The sequence below is a fragment of the Macaca mulatta genome, chromosome 5 (assembly GCF_049350105.2).
Source record: "Macaca mulatta isolate MMU2019108-1 chromosome 5, T2T-MMU8v2.0, whole genome shotgun sequence".
NCBI lineage: Eukaryota > Metazoa > Chordata > Mammalia > Primates > Cercopithecidae > Macaca > Macaca mulatta.
The window spans coordinates 50,300,279-50,320,914 of NC_133410.1; the positions used below are offsets into that span (position 1 = coordinate 50,300,279).

Genomic DNA, 20,636 nt, shown 5'->3' on the forward strand with positions numbered 1-20,636 from the left:
AAGTCCTGGCCTCAAGCGATCTTCCCAGCTCAGCCTCCCAAAGTTGGCACCCAGCTATTTGTATTTTTCTTACTTACTTCTCCCACCCCTTTCCTAAATCACTCAGGAAGAATTCAGAGCACAAAAGATTTGCTAAAATTACTTTATGATATATTACATAATATATTTTCCTTAACACTTTGGCTTTTGTTTGTTTGTGTTTTAGGAACAACTCAAATTATTGGTATGAGTGCAACATTAAACAATGTTGAAGACCTACAAAAGTTTCTTCAAGCAGAATATTATACCAGTCAATTTAGACCAGTATGTACCTAAGGTTTGCACTGTATTGATTTGTTTTGTATTCATCTAACTTAGAAATGAAAGTAGTAAACATAGGATTTAAATAATTCTGTAGAGTACCAAAGGGGCATATTTTACTCACCATGACGATATACCAATAAGAGGTTGTGTATAGAGAATTTAAGAGTTTGTGTCTAGGTCAGGGATCTTGGGTTGGGTCACTAATGTATCTATAGCCTGGCCCACAGGCCCTCAGTGAACATTCATTGAATGAGTTTTCCCAGACCCCCATTTTATTTTTTCACTCCTTATTCTTTAAACTACATTTTTTTATTTGGCAAAATTTTAGTGAGACATGTTTTGAGTTATTGGCACATTAAAAAATTTATCTTAAAATTTAAATATTTTAAAATATTTATATGTTAGTAGTTATAATACTTTTTTTAAAAGTAAAGGCTTCACATGGATTTACGTGTAAACTCCTCAATAGCAGCATTCTCAAAATGCTCGAAGAAAGTAAACAAATGTAATTTGTAGTTATTTGAAAATAGCTTGTAATGTGTATATATTTGTGTGCAGTACTAATGTGTATGTTTTGTATCTAAATAGGTTTTCAGTGTCTAAGTCGGTTTTCAGAAAATAATTTTTTTTAATTGCCAAATTTTAATTTGAAATTTGATGTTTTAGCCGGGTGCAGTGGCTCAGACCTGCAATGCCAACACTTAAAGAGGCAGGGGCAGGAGGATTGCTTGAGTCCAGGAGTTTTAAGACCAATCTGGGCAACATGGCAAGACTCCCATCTCTACAAAAAATTAAAAAATTAGGGCAGTTGGGTGCAGTGGCTCACACCTGTAATCCCAGTACTTTGGGAGGCCAAGGCAGGCGGATCATGAGGTCAAGAGATCGAGACCATCCTGGCCAACATGGTGAAACCCCGTCTCTACTAAAAAGTACAAAAATTAGCTGGGCATGGTGGCGCATGCCTGTAGTCCCAGCTACTTGGGAGAGTGAGGCAGGAGAATCGCTTGAACCTAGTGGGGTGGAGGTTGCAGTGAGCCAAGATTGCGCCACTGCACTCCAGCCTTGCGACAGAGAAAAAAAAAATTAGGCAATAGTAGTGCTCACATATAGTCCCAGCTACTTGAGATGCTGAGGTGGGAGGATCACTTGAGCCCAGAAGGTCGAGGATACAGTAAGTTGTGTTTGTGCCACAACACCCCAGCCTGGACTACAGAGTGAAAAAGTTTTATCTCCAAAAAACAAAAAGAAAAAAAAGGTGTTTTTACATTTGTACCAGATATGAACATTTTCGAGAGAGATTTTTTGAACTTAATTGCCACATTAGACATTGTTATTGTTATTAATAAAATGCAATGAGCTGTGTTTACAAACTGTTTTTGTCTACAAATACTGAAAATGATGTGGTGGTATTTAGAATTAAAACTGATTTTAGAATTAAAACTGATGAGTAATAAGTAATCCTAGCACTTTGAAAGGCTGTGGTGTGAGGATTGCTCAAGCCCAGGAGTTCAAGACCCGCCTGAGTAACATAGAGGCACCCTATCTCTATAAAAATTAGCCTGGTGTGGTAGTGCATGCCTGTCATCCGAGCTACTCGGGAGGCTGTGGGAGGATAGCGTGAGCCCTGGAGGTTGAGGCTGCAGTGGGCTATGATCATGCTACTGCACTCCAGCCTGGGTGATAGAGTGAGACTGTCTCAAAAGAAAAAAAGAAAAAAGACGAAGTTTTAGATCTTGAGACATAAGACAGGTAACACCTTAGTAAAAGATAAGAACACCAAGACTGACACTTTTCGTGACAAATACAGAAGTGTGTGGTTTCTTTTTGGATATGATGTTTACTTAATTCAAACATATTTCTTCAAGGATATTGATCCCTATTTTGATTTAAAGGGAAAAAGAGACCAAAAAAGAAGAAGAACAAGAAATGGTAAAGCAAGAACTTTTAAGTTGAAGCATGTTTTATATATCTTAGAAAAGCTAAAATCTTTTATAGCTGTCCTTTTTTAACCTATTTTATAACATTTAAAACTCTGGAAAGAGGAATTTATATGTGGTATTAATTGCAAATGTCCTTTTAATTCAAGGTTGAATTAAAAGAATATCTGAAAATAAATGATACAATATATGAAATTGACAGCAAAGCTGAGAATGGCATGACTTTTTCACGCCTCCTTAATTATAAGGTAACGTTGATAACCTTTAAATTCCAGGTTACCAGACTTTGTGTCTGGGGCACCACAGAAGTTTCCAGTGGGTTCCGTAGAATAGTTTAGATTCTTGCAAGACACAGCTGATGCTTGACATTTGTTGAACACCATGCAGACTACCAGTTCAAGATAGCTCATTTCCAATTTTAACATTAGATCACACCATATTCTTTTCTATGACATCATATCTTTGTGAAGCTGGGATTTTTGCGGTTGCTGTAAGTACTGTGTGAAAATCAATCTGGAACAGAAAAGAATAGCTGTGTCCAGTCTTATTCCAGAGTTTGAAAGACAGTACCAAGTTGTGCACACATCCCATTAGTGAGCTGTTGTGGTTATTTAAAAATGAAATAAAAATATTTTTTCATTCAACTGATATGTATTATTTATTCTAACAGCTACTAAGTTGTGATGAAGTACATATTTATTAAGTTGTTTGGACCTCACTATTTAATTAACAAAACTGTTAAGTATTTCTTTTGGCATTGGGGCTGTGAACCAAGAAAATTTGGAAACCTCTTCTGTAAATGCTTATTCATTTAACAACAACAGAAGAATAATTTATGGACCATGTGGTTCAGATATTGGTGTATTAAAATGTTAATGTCTACTATGTAAATTTTAGTGTTTTATGACTTATATGAAGGATATTACAAAGGGGAAGAAGAGATTATATAGTAGTTTTAGAATTCTCTGAAGGTATGTTATTCTAAAGCTATGTCTTCATTAGTTTTTAGTAAAGTTGAAGAAACAGATTTTAAATAACTTCACATTTTTTCTTCATGTTCTTTGTGTTCCTCGTGTCACTACAAAAATTGTTATAATTCAATAGTATGATTGAATCTGTGTTTTTGAAAACAGGCTATTATTAGGACCAATTTGTGTTTCTCTCTGTGGGACTTTTTGTTCTGCTGTGATGGAGATGGGCATGTAGTGAGGCTATTAATAACTAACTATTTTCACTTCTTTAATTTTCTTTAATTCACTTCTTTAATTCTAGTTTTTTTAGACTAACTAGACCTAAGAAAATCATAATAACCTAAAAAAAAAGTGAGATTGAACATTTTGATTCTTAATATAGATTTCATCTTTTAAATGATCAGATTATTAAATTAGAAGTTTAGAATTATAGATGGTTTATTTACCTTCAAATCACACTGGTAAAAAATTGACAGGGTTTCATGTTTACTAACCACCTTGTTCCTACATCCTGTTGTTTTGCAGTATTCTGAGACCCTAAAAAAGATGGATCCTGATCACTTGGTAGCATTGGTTACAGAAGTTATTCCCAATTATTCCTGCTTAGTTTTTTGTCCTAGTAAGAAGAACTGTGAAAATGTAGCAGAAATGATATGCAAATTTTTAAGCAAGTATGTTAATTTTTTTAATATCCTGTTTTATTTTTATTATGAATTACAGACTGTGTATTATGTTGATTGGGCAAACACTAATTATGCCTCGCAAAACATCATACTGAGTTGTTACAGTGTACTAAAGGCCTTGACCTTGAAGAAAGAAATTTTAACTGTGAAAATCACATGTGAAATAGCCAGAGAAATGGGTTCTAAGGTAGCTGGGTGCCGTGGCTCATGCCTGTAATCCCAGCACTTTGGGAGGTTGAGGCGGGCGGATCACTTGAGGTCAGGAGTTCAAGACCAGCCTGGCCAACATAATGAAACCCCGTCTCTACTAAAAATACAAAAAATTAGTTGGGTGTGGTGCCTTGCACGTGTAATCCCAGCTATTGGGGAGGCCGAGGCATGAAAATCTCTTGAACCTGGCAGGCGGAGGTTGCAATGAGCTGAGATCGCACCACTACACTCCAGCCTGTGTGACAGAGCAAGACTCCATCAAAAAAAAAAAAAAAAGAAAAAGAAAACTCTAAGGTAACATGTAAGAGAATGTTAAGTAATATAATGGCTTAGGTCAGTGGTTCAAAACCTTGGCTGCATAGTGAATCATCATGGAGGCTTTTAAAAATTCCAAAGCCCAGGCTACATCTTAGATAAATCAGAATTTCTGGGAGTGATACCCAGATATCATTTTGTAAAGCTCCCCAGGCAAGTCCAACATATAGCCAAAGACAGGAACCACTGGTTTAGTCAGTCAAAGGACTAATCGCTGTTTACCACTGTGGAGATGAATTGTATCTTCCATTGCCTTTTTTTTTTCTTTTCCTTTTTTTTTTTTTTCCTGAGACAGGGTTTCACTCTGTCACCTATGCTAGAATGCAGTGACACAAACACAGCTCACTGCAGCCTCCATTTCCTGGGCTCAAGTGATCCTCCCACCTCAGCCTCCCAAGTAGCTGGGACTACAGGCACACACCACTACTCCCAACTAATTTTTTGTAATTTTGGTAGAGATAGCATTTCACCATGTTGCCCAGGCTGGTTTTGAACTCCTGAGCTCAAGCAATCCGCCCCCCATAGTCTCCCAAAGTGCTGGAATTACTGGCGTGAGCCACTGTACCTGGCCTGCCTTTGTTTTCTTAGTAAACTTCACACTTAAGTTGTATGGACATTTGGATATAATTTCCTGAGTAAGAAATGTGTTGGCTTGTAATTTTGTAGTGTCTTAATATTGGCTCTGTCATATTCATAGAGATAAGTATGAAGTTACTTTAAGTACTAACAGTTCAGTTTTTTATGCACCTGTTTGTCTCATGTGTGGTTTTATCATCTTCTGAAATTTCTTTCATCTCCTTAGCTAATGCTGTATCACTATTCATAGTCTATTAACCTGAATGCTAATCTTGTCAACCTCTACCTCCTCTTTGAATCCTACTGTCATGGATTGGTCTAAGATAGACTTAAATTTATTGAATAGCAAAAGATAAAAATGTTTGGGATAACAGGAAGGAGTCACTCATTTTGGTAACAGTCTGCTTTTACAACGATTTTGATTATAAAAGCTTAAGGACATTAAATTATTGAAAAAAAGTATTCTCAGTTAATCATTCATTTTCTTAGAATAATTCAAGGTAGTAAGATGGAGACACTGGCTAAGTGATGGAAACATTGCAGGATATGAATGAAGTTTCTAAAGTGCTAGTGTTTAGACAGTGTTTTACCATAGAAGTATGATTTAATAATATATATGTTTCCATCTTCAGAGAAGAAAATTTATGTCTTAAAAAAACTATTCCCTATAAAGACATATATTATAAAGAAAAAACAGCTATAACATCCAGAGCAAAGGTCTAAACCTGGTGTCCATGGATTCAAAGGAAGTACAGGAATGAATTTCGGGAAATCCACAAACCCTCTGAAATTATATGTTAAGTGTTATATTTATGTAAATTGTTGTATTTTTCCTTTTTTTTTTTTTTTTTTTTTTTTTGGACAGGGCTTTGGCTTTGCTCTGTCACCCAGGCTGGTAAGTTCATAGCTCATTGCAACCTCGAACTCCTGGGTTCAAGCAATCATCCCACCTCATCCTCCCCTGTAACCTGGGACTACAGGTGCACGCACCACCGTGCCTGGCTAATTTTTGTTGTTTTTTGTTGGGAGGTGGTCTCACTTCGTTACCCACACTGATCTCGAACTCCTGGGCTCAAGCAATCCTTCTGCCTCCACCTTCCAAAGTGCTGGGATTACAGGCGTGAGCCATCGCACCCCACTTTTCCTTAGTTTTGATAAGATTTTCACAAGGTTCTGTAATCCACAGAAAGATTGAGAGACTGCCTAATAGTTAATAAAGTCAGAATCAAAATTCTAAGAACATTTAATGTACTTAATGAAAATAGTACATTAAAGAATGTTTACATTAACATCTACTAAAATGAAAATGGTAGGAATTTTGTCACTAAAAGATCAAGGGTTCATATTTCTAACAGATCTTTTTCATAGGGAATATCTGAAGCACAAGGAGAAAGAAAAATGTGAGGTAATTAAGAACTTGAAGAATATTGGCAATGGCAACCTGTGTCCTGTTTTAAAGCGCACTATCCCATTTGGAGTTGCCTATCACCATAGTGGCTTAACAAGTGATGAAAGGAAACTCTTGGAGGAGGCCTACTCCACAGGAGTGCTCTGTCTTTTTACCTGCACATCTACCCTAGCAGCAGGTGTCAACCTACCAGCTCGAAGGTAAGAGATAAGTAAATGTTGACCAGGCTCAGAACTTTTCCATCTCTAGCTTGCAAGGAGTTTTGTTGTTTTATGCTTTCTCCATAGTGGCTGAGAATTTATCAAATGTTCTTTTAGCATATGCTGAGTTGATTGGTTGGTTTATTTTCTTTAATATTTTAATGAATATTTAATGAAATATGTGATGAAAAATAATGTTAGTAGATTTCTTGATTTAGAATTCCATCCTTTTATGCTCTTTATATCTGGTTTTGATGTTAGGGTTTATTAATCTGGTTGTGTAGAAATAGTTGGCAAATGTTTCACCTTTTTTATAATCTGAAAGAGTTTATTCAACGTAGAGATTTCCTTGAAATCTTGGAGAGCTGATCCATAAGGCAATTTGAGTCTAATATATATATTTTAAAGCAGACCCTTGATTACCTTTTCAGTTACTACCAAAGGTATGGGCCTGTGTAATTGACTTATACCCTTTATAGTTTATGATCCTGGGGTATTTTGCTAATAAATGATCAACTTTTATAAACTTTCCATGAGTGTTTAAAAAATATGTATTTTCAGTTGAATATGCAGTTTTATACATCTCATTGAGATCACAGTTGTTCATTGTGTTTTCAGCTTCTCTATTTTCCTACTATATTTGATTCCTTGGTCTATCAATTTCAGAGAAGTGTGTTAGTTTCCTACTTAAATTATGTAGTTGTCAGTTTCTCCTTTTTGCATTTCTAGAAGTCATTACTTTTTATATTTCAAAACTATTTAGATATACAAAGGTTTACTTCAAATATCTTATTGCTGAATTATACCTTTTATCAATACAATAAGTACTCATTTTGCTCATTTAATAATTTTGCTTTGAATACCAGGACTTATTTTTTTTTTGCCAAGTATGTACCTTTTTCCATTCTTTTATTTTCAATTTCTGTCTCTGATTAAGTTTTCCATTTTTCAGACAATCGAATAAAAAAATGAAAGTTACATATCCTATTTCTGTTATTCCGGTGGTTACTCTTAAAATTTTAAGTTGTAATCAAACATTTGTTATTACTTTAGAATTAATCAATAACTATCCTCTCCTGAACATAACAAGAGGCTTAGCATGTCCTTAATGTGTTCTACTCTGCCCCATGAATGTTGCAATTACCTGGAATTTTAGTGCCAGGTTTTAAAATTTTCTTCCATCTTATATAGTGATTCTTTAAACTTGCCTGTAAATCATACTTGTTTTTTGCTTACCACTGCCTCTTATATCCCACATCTTTCTTCTCTGATTTTTTTTTTTTTTTAATTTTGCCTTCCTTGAGTAATCCTTTTTAGAATGCTGCTTTGGGGTAAAACATTTTGACTCTCTGCATAGTTGAAGATATCTGTATTTTGGCCTCACACTTTAACACACACTTCACTAGCAAAAGAATTCTAGATTCAATTTTTTTCCTTTAGGGACTTTGTAAATATTGTTCCATATTTTCTAGAGGCCAATGTTGCTCATTTTTGTCTCTGCATGGATTTGCTGTTTTTCTTTTCCAGAAGCTTTTAGACTTTTCTCTTTAACCTTCCAATTTCCTCATGGTGTATAATAATAGTTGTAGTTACTACATTCCCCTCCCCTTCATGTAGTAACAACTTTACATGCATTGACTTCAGGGAGCTTCACAACAACTCTGTGAGGAAGGTCATATTTTATTACATACCTATTATAGAAGGGGAAACTGAGGCACTGAATAGTTAAATAACTTTCCCAACTTTATATGCAACAAATGAGTTTTAAAGCCAAGGTTTGAACCCAGGAAGTTTGATTTTACAATCCCAACATTACTACTTTTCATTCATAGGGCTTTACAATCCCAGCATTACTACTTTTCATTCATAGGGCTTAGCACTTGGGTAGATACTTTTAATCTAAGCTTTTTGCCTTTCCTCTTTGAGTAATTTTTTTCGATTATTTCTTTTTCTTCCCATTATCTCTGTTCCTTGCTTTTATAATTTCACTTAGACAGGATTTAGGCCTCTTAGATTCAGCTTTCATGTCTTTTCTTACACATTTTTCATAGTGTGTGAGAATGTAAGCACATGTTTGTGCCATGTGATTTTTTTCAACTTTACCTTCCATATTAAAAAATCAGTTTTTGTAATCCCAGCACTTTGGGAGGCAAAGGTGGGAGGATCACTTGAGCCCAGGAGTTTGAGACCAGCCTGAACAACATAGCAAGAACCTCATCTCTATTAAAAAATTAAAAAAATTAGCTGGGTATGGTAGCATACACTTGTGATCCCAGCTGCTCGAGAGGCTGAGGTGGGAAGATTGCTTGAACCCAGGAGATTGAGGCTGCAGTTAGCTGTGATTGTACCACTGCACTCCACCCTGGGCGACAGAGAGACCTTGTCTCAAAAAAAGAAAATCAGTATTTAACTGTATCCATGAACTATTCTCATTCATTATTCAATTCTTCAATATAATTTTCTTTTTTCTTTTCTTTCTTTTTTTTTTTTTTTTTTTTTTGAGACAAAGTCTCGCTCTGTTGCTTGTGCCCAGGCTGGAGTGCAGTGGTGCGGTCTCGGCTTACCGTAACTTCCACCTCCTGGGTTCAAGCGATTCTCCTGCCTCAGCCTCCCAGGCAGCTGGGATTACTGGTGCCCACCACCACACCTGGCTAATTTGTGTGTTTTTAGTGGAGACAGGGTTTCACCATGTTGACCAGGCTGGTCTCGCACTCCTGACCTCAGGTGATCCACCCGCCTCAGCCTCCCAAAGTGCTACATTTACAGGTGTGAGCCACCACACCCGGCCCTTCAAATTTTTTATGAATTTTTAAATTAATTTTTTTATTTCTAAGAACTCTCTTTTGTTCTTTCCTTGTAATAGTCTACTTGGTTTTTTTTTTTTTTTTGGATTTTTTGAGACAAAGTCTCACTCTGTCACCAGGCTGGAGTGCAGTGGCATGATCTCAGCTCACTGCAACCTCCGCCTCCTGGCTTCAAGCGATTCTCCTGCCTCACCCTCCCAAATAGCTGGGATTACAGGTGTGCGCCACCTCTCCCAGCTAATTTTTGTATTTTTAGTAGAAACGGGATTTCACCATGTTGGCCAGGATGATCTCGATCTCTTGACCTCATGATCCACCCGTCTCAGCCTCTCAAAGTGCTGGGATTACAGGTGTGAGCTACCGTGCCCAGCCAAGTCTACTCTTATATTGTGGATATAATACTCTTTGGAATTTTCTGTGAATGCTAATTAGGATTTTTTTTTTTTTTTTTTTTTTTTGAGATGGAGTCTCGCTCTGTCGCCCAGGCTGGAGTGCAGTGGCCGGATCTCAGCTCACTGCAAGTTCCGCCTCCCGAGTTCACGCCATTTTCCTGCCTCAGCCTCCCCAGTAGCTGGGACTACAGGCGCCCGCCACCTTGCCCAGCTAGTTTTTTGTATTTTTTAGTAGAGACGGGGTTTCACCGTGTTAGCCAGGATGGTCTCGATCTCCTGACCTCGTGATCCGCCCGACTCGGCCTCCCAAAGTGCTGGGAAGGATTTTTAAAAGTTCTCTTCTGTTCCCTATAGTATCTGGTTTTTGTGGTCATTTATTCTGTATATTCATGTTATGTTTCTTTTATGTTATTAGTTTTCTTCAAGTATTTGGTAATCTTTTCTGCATATTGAGATTTATAAATAAAGAGGAAGTTGATTAGTATAGGTAAACAATAGATTTTTTTTCTTCCCTTTGGATAGGAAAGCTGACTAGCTGACTATAGACTTCTGTATATATGAACATAATTGAAATCACGCTTTTTTTTTTTAAGAGATGGGGTTCCACTCTGTTGCCCAGGCTGGAGTGCAGTGATGTAATCACGACTCACTACAGCTTCAACCTCCTTGGCTCAAGTGATCCCCCCACCTCAGCCTCCCAAGTAGCTGGGACTACAGGGGCACACCACCATGCCCAACCAGTTTTTTGTTTTGTTTTGGTTTTGGTAGAAACTGCATCTCACTGTATTGCCCAAGCTGGTCTCAAACTCCTGGACTCAAGCGAACCTCCCACCTCAGCCCTCCAAAGTGCTGGGATTACAGGCATAAGCCACTGAGCCTGGCTGAAATCACCATTTTTGTAGGTCAAAACCAGCTGAAATCTGCAATTTTATATGGTTCAAAATAACAAGAATTCATAAATAGTTATGTATAGGTTAATGGTGTATGGTCACTTTTTTTATTTATGAAGTATAAAGTCAAAACACTTTGAAGACTACTGCTACAGATTGATCGTAGGCATTGCAACTAGGCAGACTTGAGTTCAAATGATAGCTCTGGTAATTACTGATTTTTTAGTTTAGGTTAAGTCACTTAACTGAGTTTCATTTAACTCCTTTATAAAAATGTAATTAAAAAGTATATTATTACTATGAGTTTTGTAAGAATTATAGATAATATATGTAAAAACCTAAGAAATCATAGATTCTTCATAAACACTAATTACCTATTATTTTGTGTTAGTATGTCATTAAATTTAATATCACAAATATATAATGAAATTAAGAATTTTTCAAATTGGTGCTGTTTATTGTAGTGTTACTTTTAATTAATTTTATTAATTCCACAGAGTTATTTTAAGAGCTCCCTATGTTGCTAAGGAATTTTTAAAGAGGAATCAATATAAACAGATGATTGGCAGAGCTGGTCGTGCTGGAATAGATACTATTGGGGAGAGTATCCTCATACTGCAAGAAAAAGACAAACAACAGGTAATACTCAGTTTGGTTGGTTGGTTGTTTTTGTCTTTTTCTTGGTCTTTGGTCTAGCCCTTTTATGAAATAATCTTTTAAAAATTAATTATTAATTTTCTTTAAATGATGTTTTCTTTCCTATATGGTTAAGAATTAGAAAGAGTGGTTTGAAAATGTATATATTTCAGACAATGAAAAAATATTTTTCCTATTTGTTTCTCATCCTTTTTTATGAGGACAGATGTTAAATTCTTTTGTCTTTATTTTTTTGGTCTTCTTCTGGCTCCACAAGATTTATGTAAAGTATAAAATATTTATATTAAATGCCATTTATTTTTAATAATAACACAAAGCATGGTGTTGCTTTGACCTTTATAGGTATTGGAGTTAATAACTAGACCATTGGAAAACTGTTACAGCCATCTTGTTCAGGAATTCACCAAGGGAATCCAAACATTATTTCTCTCTTTGATTGGTTTGAAGGTATTTTTTTAAATTTTTTTGTCTTATTACTGTTATCTGAGATAATCGAAGTGAAAAAGTTATGCAGTAACTTTATATGTACAGCTGCGTAGATTTTACACTAATTTTTTATTTAATCTTTTTTTTAAAATTTTGTTTGTTTTCTCATCCACTTCAGTGATTAAGGTAAATAATTTTGAAAAGATCATGGAATGGTCAGGTGTGGTGACTCACACCTGTAATCCCACCACTTTGGGAGGCTGAAACAGGAGGATTCTTTGCGCCCAGGAGTTTGAGACCAACCTGGGCAACACAGCAAGACCCCATCTCAAAAAAAAAAGATTACTGAATCCTAGTGCTTGGCATGTGGTTGGCACTTAATAAATACTTGAATTAATGAAATTGGCTTTTTTTTCTTAGCAATGGGGTCTTGCCATGTTAGTTAGATTGGTCTTGAACTCTTGGCCTCAAGCAGCCCTCCCACCTTAGCTTCCCAAAGTGCTAGGATTATAGGCATGAGCCACTGCGCCTGGCCTGTTTTTGTTTGTTTACTTGTTCTTTAACCTGGGATATGGTGATGAAATTAACTTTGGACTGAGCGTGGGTGAACTTACAAGTTGGGGCATCAGTGGAGATCTGGCTTTGAGAAGCCAAAAGCAGAGGCTGGCCCAGTGGGTTTCAATTACTATGTCAAAAACTTTCTCAGGGAGGGATAGAAAGATGACATGAGGGTAAATAGAGGGATCAAGTAAAGGTTCCTCTGCCCTCCTGCACTCTTCCAGTGTTAACTCTAATCATTTAGGTAGGAAATAGTACAAAAACTAAGTACATTAATAATCCAAAAACCAAGTATCACTTCTTAAATATCTTAAAAGTATAATTTTAGCTTAATTGAATACTATATTAAGAATGATTTTTATTAAAGTGAGAAGAAGAAATAGAAAATGTCTGTGCCACATAATATTTTTCTTACCCCTTATATTGGTTTAACATGAAATTATGACTTAAATTTTCCAGCTGAAATAGCATCAGAATTGTAAGAGAGAGAAAGATACTTATTGATTGACTATATTTTAGTATAACATGCTGATTTCATTGAAATTGGCTAATAAAAATTATTCTAATTCAGAGCCAACTCTACATCTGAATACTAAATGGAGGGTTAAGTATTCCTTATGATTGCCATTGTAAGTTGTAAATAGCGAATAACAGCGGGAGAGAAAAAGGCAGTGAAAGAACAAGAAATGGAGATAGGAATATGAGAGACAAAATTAGGCAGAGATCAACTATTTTTAGGTAACATTTTAGGCAAAGTATTGTCTGACCCTGTTTTAGTGGCAATTGTTGTATTTTCCATGCTTTTTTTTTTTTTAATGCAACTTTTAGAGCTAAAGGATGTTTTCACAGGTGGGTGGAAAGCAGTGCAGGGAAGAGGCTGAGTGAGAATTAGTGAAAATTGGTTGGGGAGTAAATAGCACAGTTTTGGAGATATTGTGAAAAATTATTTAAAGACTTATTCAAAGGAGTTTTGGAATGAAAAATGTGTATATATTTTCATAAAAAGCATGAATATAATAACTATCATCCCCCTATATTTTTTGTTAATTTTAAATTGCTATTATCAATTTATATATGCAACTGTGTAGATTTAATACTAATTTTTTATTTAAATAGCTTTGAGGTATGGAAATGAGTTATCATCTTGATTAATATGCATTCAAGGTGATGCCTTGAGTTAAGGAAAATGCTCCAGTGACGTCCTGAATTGTTTCAGATTGCAACGAATCTTGATGACATCTATCACTTCATGAATGGTACATTTTTTGGTGTTCAGCAAAAGATTTTATTGAAAGAAAAAAGTCTTTGGGAAATAACTGTTGAATCACTTAGATACCTGACAGAAAAAGGACTCCTACAAAAAGACACTATTTGTAAGTCTGAAGAGGAGGTCCAATATAATTTTCATATTACAAAGTTGGGACGAGCTTCATTTAAGGGTAAGAGTTTACCTAAATCTTATTGATCACAGGAAACACATTGGAAAAAATGAACATTAAATTGTACTTTCTTTAGGCTGGACAGAGTGGCTCACGCCTGTAATCTCAGCACTCTCAGAGGCCAAGGCAGGCAGATCACCTGAGGTCAGGAGTTTGAGACCAGCCTGGCCAATATAGTGAAACCCTGTCTCTACTAAAATACAAAGATAAAATTAGCCAGACATAGTGGTACATGCCTGTAGTCCCAGCTGCTCGGGAGGCTGAGGCATGGGAATCGTTTGAACCTGGGAGGCAGAGGTTGCATTAAGCTGATATCATGCCAGTGCACTCCAGCCTGAGCAACAGAGTGAGACTCCGTCTCAAAAATAAAAAAATAAAAAATTATACTTTCTTTAAGTTGCGTTTATAATTTTATATTAGTTGCAGTAATCTTATTTTGTAAGCTGATAAACAACTTCAACTTTCAAAAGTTGAAAAATGTTTTGAATTATAAGTAATTAAAGTACTACAGAAGTATATAGAGAATAAGGTGGGCATCCCTCCTTCATGCTCCCCTCCCCAGCAACCATACAACATGCTCTGTTGCCAAGGCTGAAGTGCAGTGGCACACTCTCAGCTCACTGCAACCTCTGTCTCCTGGGCTCAAATGATTCTCCCACCTCAGCCCCCCGAGTAGCTGGGACTACAGGCGCATGCCACCATGCCTGGCTAATTTTTGTCTTTTTAGTAGAGGTGGGGTTTCACTATGTTGTCTAGGCTGAGGCTCTTTTTTAATGAAAAATAATACACGTCTGCTGGTAAAAAAAAAAAAAAACAAAAACAAAAAAACAACCTAAGAACTCAGAATTATGCTAAGGAAAATGCCATACTCCTCTCCCATTTCTATTCTCTCAGGAGCTACTGCTACCAGTTTGATATGTATTCTTCCAAATATTTTTATGCATGTATTTTTCAAATGGAGTCATCATTTAAATATTTTTTTCCAAATTGCTTTTCTCATGTATAAAATATCATGAACATCTTATCAGATGAATCTCTTTAAACCTGTCTCATTTTTCTTTTAATACTGTAGTTATCTGTAGTGTGGATGTACCATAATTTATTTAACCATTCGATGTTGATGGACATTTGCATTCTTTCTGATTTTTTGTTTGTTATAAACAAGGCTGCATGGACATCTCTATGTATTTTGGGGTACATATGGAAATGTTTCTCTGGGTTAGAGTCCCCAAAATAGTTGGATCAGAAGGTATGTACATATTAAATGTTGATGAGTACTATCAAAATGACCTCCAAAATAGTTATATAATAAGAAGTTATAAGAGATTTTGAAGACTTTTTGCTATATTTAAGCAATTTCTACACAATACTTTATTTAAAAACATGTCTTTGCCCCTCTGATAATTGTGAAAGATTGAATATTTGTATCTTTCTTTTAGGAACTATAGATTTAGCTTATTGTGACATTCTCTACAGAGACTTGAAGAAAGGTCTTGAAGGACTTGTGCTTGAAAGCCTTCTTCATCTAATCTACCTAACAACCCCCTATGATCTGGTTTCACAGAGTAACCCTGATTGGATGATATACTTCAGGCAGGTGAGAATATAACGTTTTTCAACTTAGGCTACTTCGTTTGTTAGTTATTACATGCTGTTTTGTTTTGTTTTGTAGAGATGAGGCTTTGCCATGTTGCCCAGGCTGGTCTCAAACTCCTAGGCTCAAGCGATCCTCCCACGTTGGCATCCCAAAGTGCTAGGATTACAAGTGTAAGCCATTGTGCCCGGCCTATTATATGCTTTTTATCAAGTGATTATTCACTTTTTTTCTCTCTTAAAATATATTTGGAATTGGATATTTTTTCTTTCAGTTTTTAAAAATTGTAATCTGGCAACAGCATTTATGATTTGTTTAACTGAAATGTTACTTTTCTCTTAAATATAAACATATTTGTTATTGAAAAAATAAAGGTCAAGAAAAAAGGATTATCGATGGTCCTGTTTCCCCACAGAAAGTTAACGTTATGATCACTGCATTTTATAATGCCTAGAATGCAAAGAAAACAGTGAAAACCATCTCCGATGATTGAGAGTTTAATTATATGAGAGCTCGGTCAGAGCCAGGTATGATAATACATTAAACCCAATGATATTAATAACTGAAAAGGAATATTTATTTTACAACCCATCACAAAGTAGAACTGTCCATACTTATTGTAAAGCCAAGTGGTAACATACAGTATATTATGATTTTACTGTGAACAGGCTAGCTGTATAAATATACATTAGGGCTGGGTGTGGTGGCTTATGCCTGTAATCCCAGTACTTTGGGAGGCCAAGGTGGGAGGATCACTTGAGGTATGGAGTTCGAGACCAGCCTGGCCAACACGGTGAAACCCCGTCTCTACTAAAAGAATACAGAAATTAGCTGGCCATGGTGTTGCACACCAGTAGTCCCAGCTACTCAGGAGGCTGAGGCAGGAGAATTGGCTTGAACCCATGAGGTGGAGGTTGCAGTAAGCTGAGATCACACCATTGCACTCCAGCCTGGGTGACAGAATGAGACTGTCTCAAAAAAAAAGCAAAAACAGAAACAAAAACATTTATTAGGCAGAGGTAATGTACATCTTTTAATTGCAGGAAATTAACTTTATTTTTAATGTCATATTTTTAAATCATTACTGTTTGTTTTTTTTTTTTTCTTCATCTCTTCTCAACTTGCTGAGTTTACATTACTCAGGAAGTAAGTTGTTTTTAAGTGGTACTATATAATGCAATTACTCTCAAAACCTTTCCTTCTCCTTCCCCTCAGCCATCCGTTATTAAACATAATCACATAGTCCATGGAAACCAGTAGTTGTGGCCATGCCTTTAAGTAATTCTAGAGTATGTTATATTCTAATGATACAACTTTAAAACCTGCAATATTTACAAATATATTTATCTTGTTTTTTTGTGTCCTGAATCATGAGAATGTGATATCAAAAGAAATACTGGATTTGGTTCACATGATGGATTTGTTTATGTTTCCATCTATTTGCTCTTTTTCCATGTAGTTCAGCCAACTCAGTCCAGCAGAACAAAATGTAGCTGCCATTCTTGGAGTCTCTGAAAGCTTTCTTGGGAAGAAAGCATCAGGTCAAGCCATCAGAAAGGTACCACATTCTTTTTTTCTTTCTACATAATAAGTTCAATCAACACTTAGTTCACTCACTAAGTTCACTCAACAAAATTAATACCATGATATTGATCTTTTTTGGTTTACATTTTTTCCTTTAAATTAGTATAATTCTCATTTTACTACTTAAAACATACCTGAGCACCCAAAATGTATGAATATTTTTAAACAACATTTATTTCTGGGTGGTGTGGTGGCCTTTTTTTGGGTAGCATGAAATGTTTTCATAATATTACACAATCCTGATATAAGTTCATTTCAAAGGAGGAAATACATTTTCTAGAAACTTCATGTTAGGCTTTCTATTTGGTATCAAGGATTCTAAGATATGGCAGGTCTGGGTTTTTTGTTATTGCTTTTGTCATCCTCAAAGAACTCCTAGTCTAGTATTTGTATTACATAAAGCATTTTAGAAGGTTAAAGGGGATAAGCTAATACTCATATATTTTGGTGTTTTGAAATTCAGCCAGCAGGCATGAAGCAAGTTCTCAAATGCATACACTAACTTTAAGAGAAGTTGAAGTAATTCTTTGGTAACCATATCTTCAATTTCCTTAAGAGAATGTTTTTTTTCTCCCTTGTAATACACTTTTTTTTTCATTTAAAATTTTCTTTGGCAGTTCAACTTACATTGAAACCTAATTAGCTACCATTTTCCCCCACACCTGTTTTTTTTTTTTTTTTTTTGAGATGCAGTCTCACTCTGTCACCCAGGCTGCAATGCAGCAGCGTGATCTTGGCTCACTGCGACCTCTGCCTTCCAGGTTCAAGAGATTCTCCTGCCTCAGCGTCCTGAGTCACTGGGATTACAGGTGCCCGCCACCACACCTGGCTAAGTTTTGTATTTTTAGTAGAGACAGGGTTTCACCATGTTGGCCAGGCTGGTCTCAAACTCCTGACCTCAGGTGATCCACCCACCTCGGCCTCCCAAAGTACTGGGATTACAGGTATGAGCCACTGCGCCCAGCGTCCCCTATACCTTTTAAATTTGCATAGACAGTACAGATTTCATTTTGTAAAATGGGAAGATGACGTTTACTTACACTTAAATTGATGGTGTGGTGTCCCATGCATCACTGTGTCATAAAATCAAAAATATCCTGCCGGGCGCAGTGACTCACGCCTGTAATCCCAGCACTTTGGGAGGCTGAGGCAGGTGATCACAAGGTCAGGAGTTTGAGACCAGCCTGACCAACATGGTAAAACCCCGTCTGTACCAAAAATATAAAAAATTGCCGTGTGTGGTGTCGGGTGCCTGTAATTCCAGCTACTTGGGAGGCTGAGGCAGGAGAATCACTTGCACCTGGGAGGCAGAGGTTGCAGTGAGCCGAGATTGCGCCATTGCACTCCAGCTTGGGCAACAGAGAGAGACTCTACCAAAAAAAAAAAAAAATGGAAAAAACCCCACAAGCCCAGCACAGTGGCACACACCTATACTCCTAGCTTCTCAGGAAGCTGAGGCAAAAGATTTACTTGTACTCAGGAGTTTGAGGCTAACCTGGGCAACACAGTGAGACCCTGTCTCAAAAATAAAAATAAAAGTATCTGTAGTACTTAAGCATTCACATTATCACAATTTTTAGATTGGGTCTTTTACTTTGGAAATGGCTGTGTTGTTTAGACCTTCAAAATACTGAATAAAAATATTTCTTAAAACAAACCTTTTATATCAAACTCTAAAATGTAAAATAAAAACAATATTATTAATTTGGAACTCATTATCAAATAATAAACATGCAAAAATCTTATTAGAATAATGCATCTTTTTAAGCTTGAATCCAGAGTTTATTTATGTTACATTTAATGTAATATAGTCAACAAATATTTGCCAAATTGATACATATTTAAAATAGTATGAACATGAATTTATCTTTATTAGAAATGGATCGATTACTAGTTTAATGTTTTGGAGGTATAATTTTTTAAAACTCTACAGAACATATTTAAATGCTTAAAATCTAATTGATTTCTCCACATTGAAAAAGAGCCCCCCCATCCATCTTTTTTGAACATTTCTTGATTTCTTGCAAAAGCTTTTTTTTTTTTTTGAGATGGAGTCTTGCTCTTGTCGCCCAGGCCGGAGTGCAATGGCACGATCTCAGCTCACTGCAACCTCCACCTCCCAAGTTCAAGCGATTCTCCTGCCTCAGCTTCCCAAGTAGTTGGGAGTACAGGCGCCCGCCACCACACACAGCTAATTTTTGTATTTTTAGTAGAGACGGGGTTTCACCATGTTGGTCAGGCTGATCTTAAACTCCTGACCTCAGGTGATACGCCTACCTCGGCCTCCCAAAGTGCTGGGATTATAGACATGAGCCACCTATAATGCCCTGCCACAAAAGATCTTGAAATTGGCATAAAGCATTATGTTTTGCCATATAATAATTATATCATTTTTCTTGGCTTAGGAAATACATTCTAAGCAAAAACCTACATTGACTCAAGTTATAGTTAGTACTGAATATGCATTAAAATTGGGAAATTAAATAGCTTTCTTTTCCTACTTGATATTCAACTGTCATACTTTTTCAGCTTAATGCTTTTAAAAAAGTGATCCAGTATCAACCCGCAGAATCTGTAACTCATACATCCTTCAATATATCACCGTAAGTTCTCATCTCATTCTTTTACTATGATGGAGGATATACTTTTATATTTTATTGTATTTTTTATTATTTTACAATTTTTTTAAAAATAGAGACAGGGTTACACCATGTTGCCCAGGCTGGTCTTGAACTCCTGAACTCAAGAGATCCTCCTGCCTTGGCCTCCCAAAATGCTGGGATTACAGGTGTGAGCCACCACTCCCAGCCTCTAATTTTATTTTTTATATCTGCTTTTTCTAAGTTCATCGTTTTTTCCTCAATTTTAAGAATTAATTAGTTTCTAAGCTTGATACTAGCTATGAAATCCTTTATGCACAAATATGGTCATTAGGCACCACAGGCAAAAGCAGGTACACAGAATCAAAATCATCAACTACAGGAGGCATTTTTCTATCTCTTTCAGGTGTTTTAGCTTGGACCATGTGGAAATCATAGGATCTAATATTTACTCTTAGTTTATAATATAGACAAGCTTATTAACATATTTATCTAAAGTGCATTTGTCTAGTTTATACTAATAATCACACACATATACAATTTACAAATACCAAGTAACTGTAAAGGTCTCTGTCCCCAATTCCCTCCTGTCCTGTATTCATTTCCTACAACTGCCGTAACAAATTACCATGAGTGGTTGGCTTAAAACAACAGAAATTTATTCTCCCACACTTCAGGAGACGAGAAGTCCAAAATCAAGGTATTAGCAATGTTGATTCCTTCAGGAGCCTCTGAGAAAAAAGCCATCCGTGCCTCTCTCCTAGCTTCTGGTGGTTACTGGCAGTCCTTGGGTTCCTTAGCTTATAGATGCGTCCCTCCAATCTCAGCCTCCATCTTCACATTGCTGCCTTCTCTGTGTCTCTCTGTGTCTTCTCCTCTTATAAGGACATTAATCATTGAATTTAGAGCCCACTGTAAATCCAGGATGATTTCACCTAGAGATACTTAACTAATTGTATCTGCAAATATCTTGTTTCCAAGTAAGATCACATTCACAGGTACCAGGGGTTAGGATTTGTACATTTCTTTTTGTGGAGTGATGGAGAGGGGGTGCAATTCCTTCCCTGTAGAAGGAAGTATAATTTATAT

The 20,636-nt window shown here is 36.3% G+C and overlaps 1 protein-coding gene across 16 annotated transcripts in view; it reads left to right on the top strand.

Annotated features, from left to right (window-relative positions):
* The window catches only part of HELQ (helicase, POLQ like), a 48,134-nt gene that overhangs the window by 11,558 nt on the left and 15,940 nt on the right, over positions 1-20,636 (top strand). For 7 of the 16 annotated variants that reach the window (XM_001104832.5, XM_078003405.1, XM_015138383.3 and 4 more), the window contains 9 exons: positions 206-303; positions 2,390-2,488; positions 3,737-3,882; positions 6,364-6,603; positions 11,187-11,328; positions 11,689-11,793; positions 13,547-13,769; positions 15,209-15,366; positions 16,823-16,921. In XM_001104832.5, the coding sequence (XP_001104832.3) occupies positions 206-303; positions 2,390-2,488; positions 3,737-3,882; positions 6,364-6,603; positions 11,187-11,328; positions 11,689-11,793; positions 13,547-13,769; positions 15,209-15,366; positions 16,823-16,921 (1,310 nt within the window). Of the gene's footprint in view, positions 1-205; positions 317-2,389; positions 2,489-3,736; positions 3,883-6,363; positions 6,604-11,186; positions 11,329-11,688; positions 11,794-13,546; positions 13,770-15,208; positions 15,367-16,822; positions 16,922-19,476; positions 19,551-20,636 lie in introns of all 16 variants that reach the window. The other 9 variants (XR_001444775.3, XR_001444774.3, XR_013417853.1 and 6 more) reach the window with 2 other exon arrangements.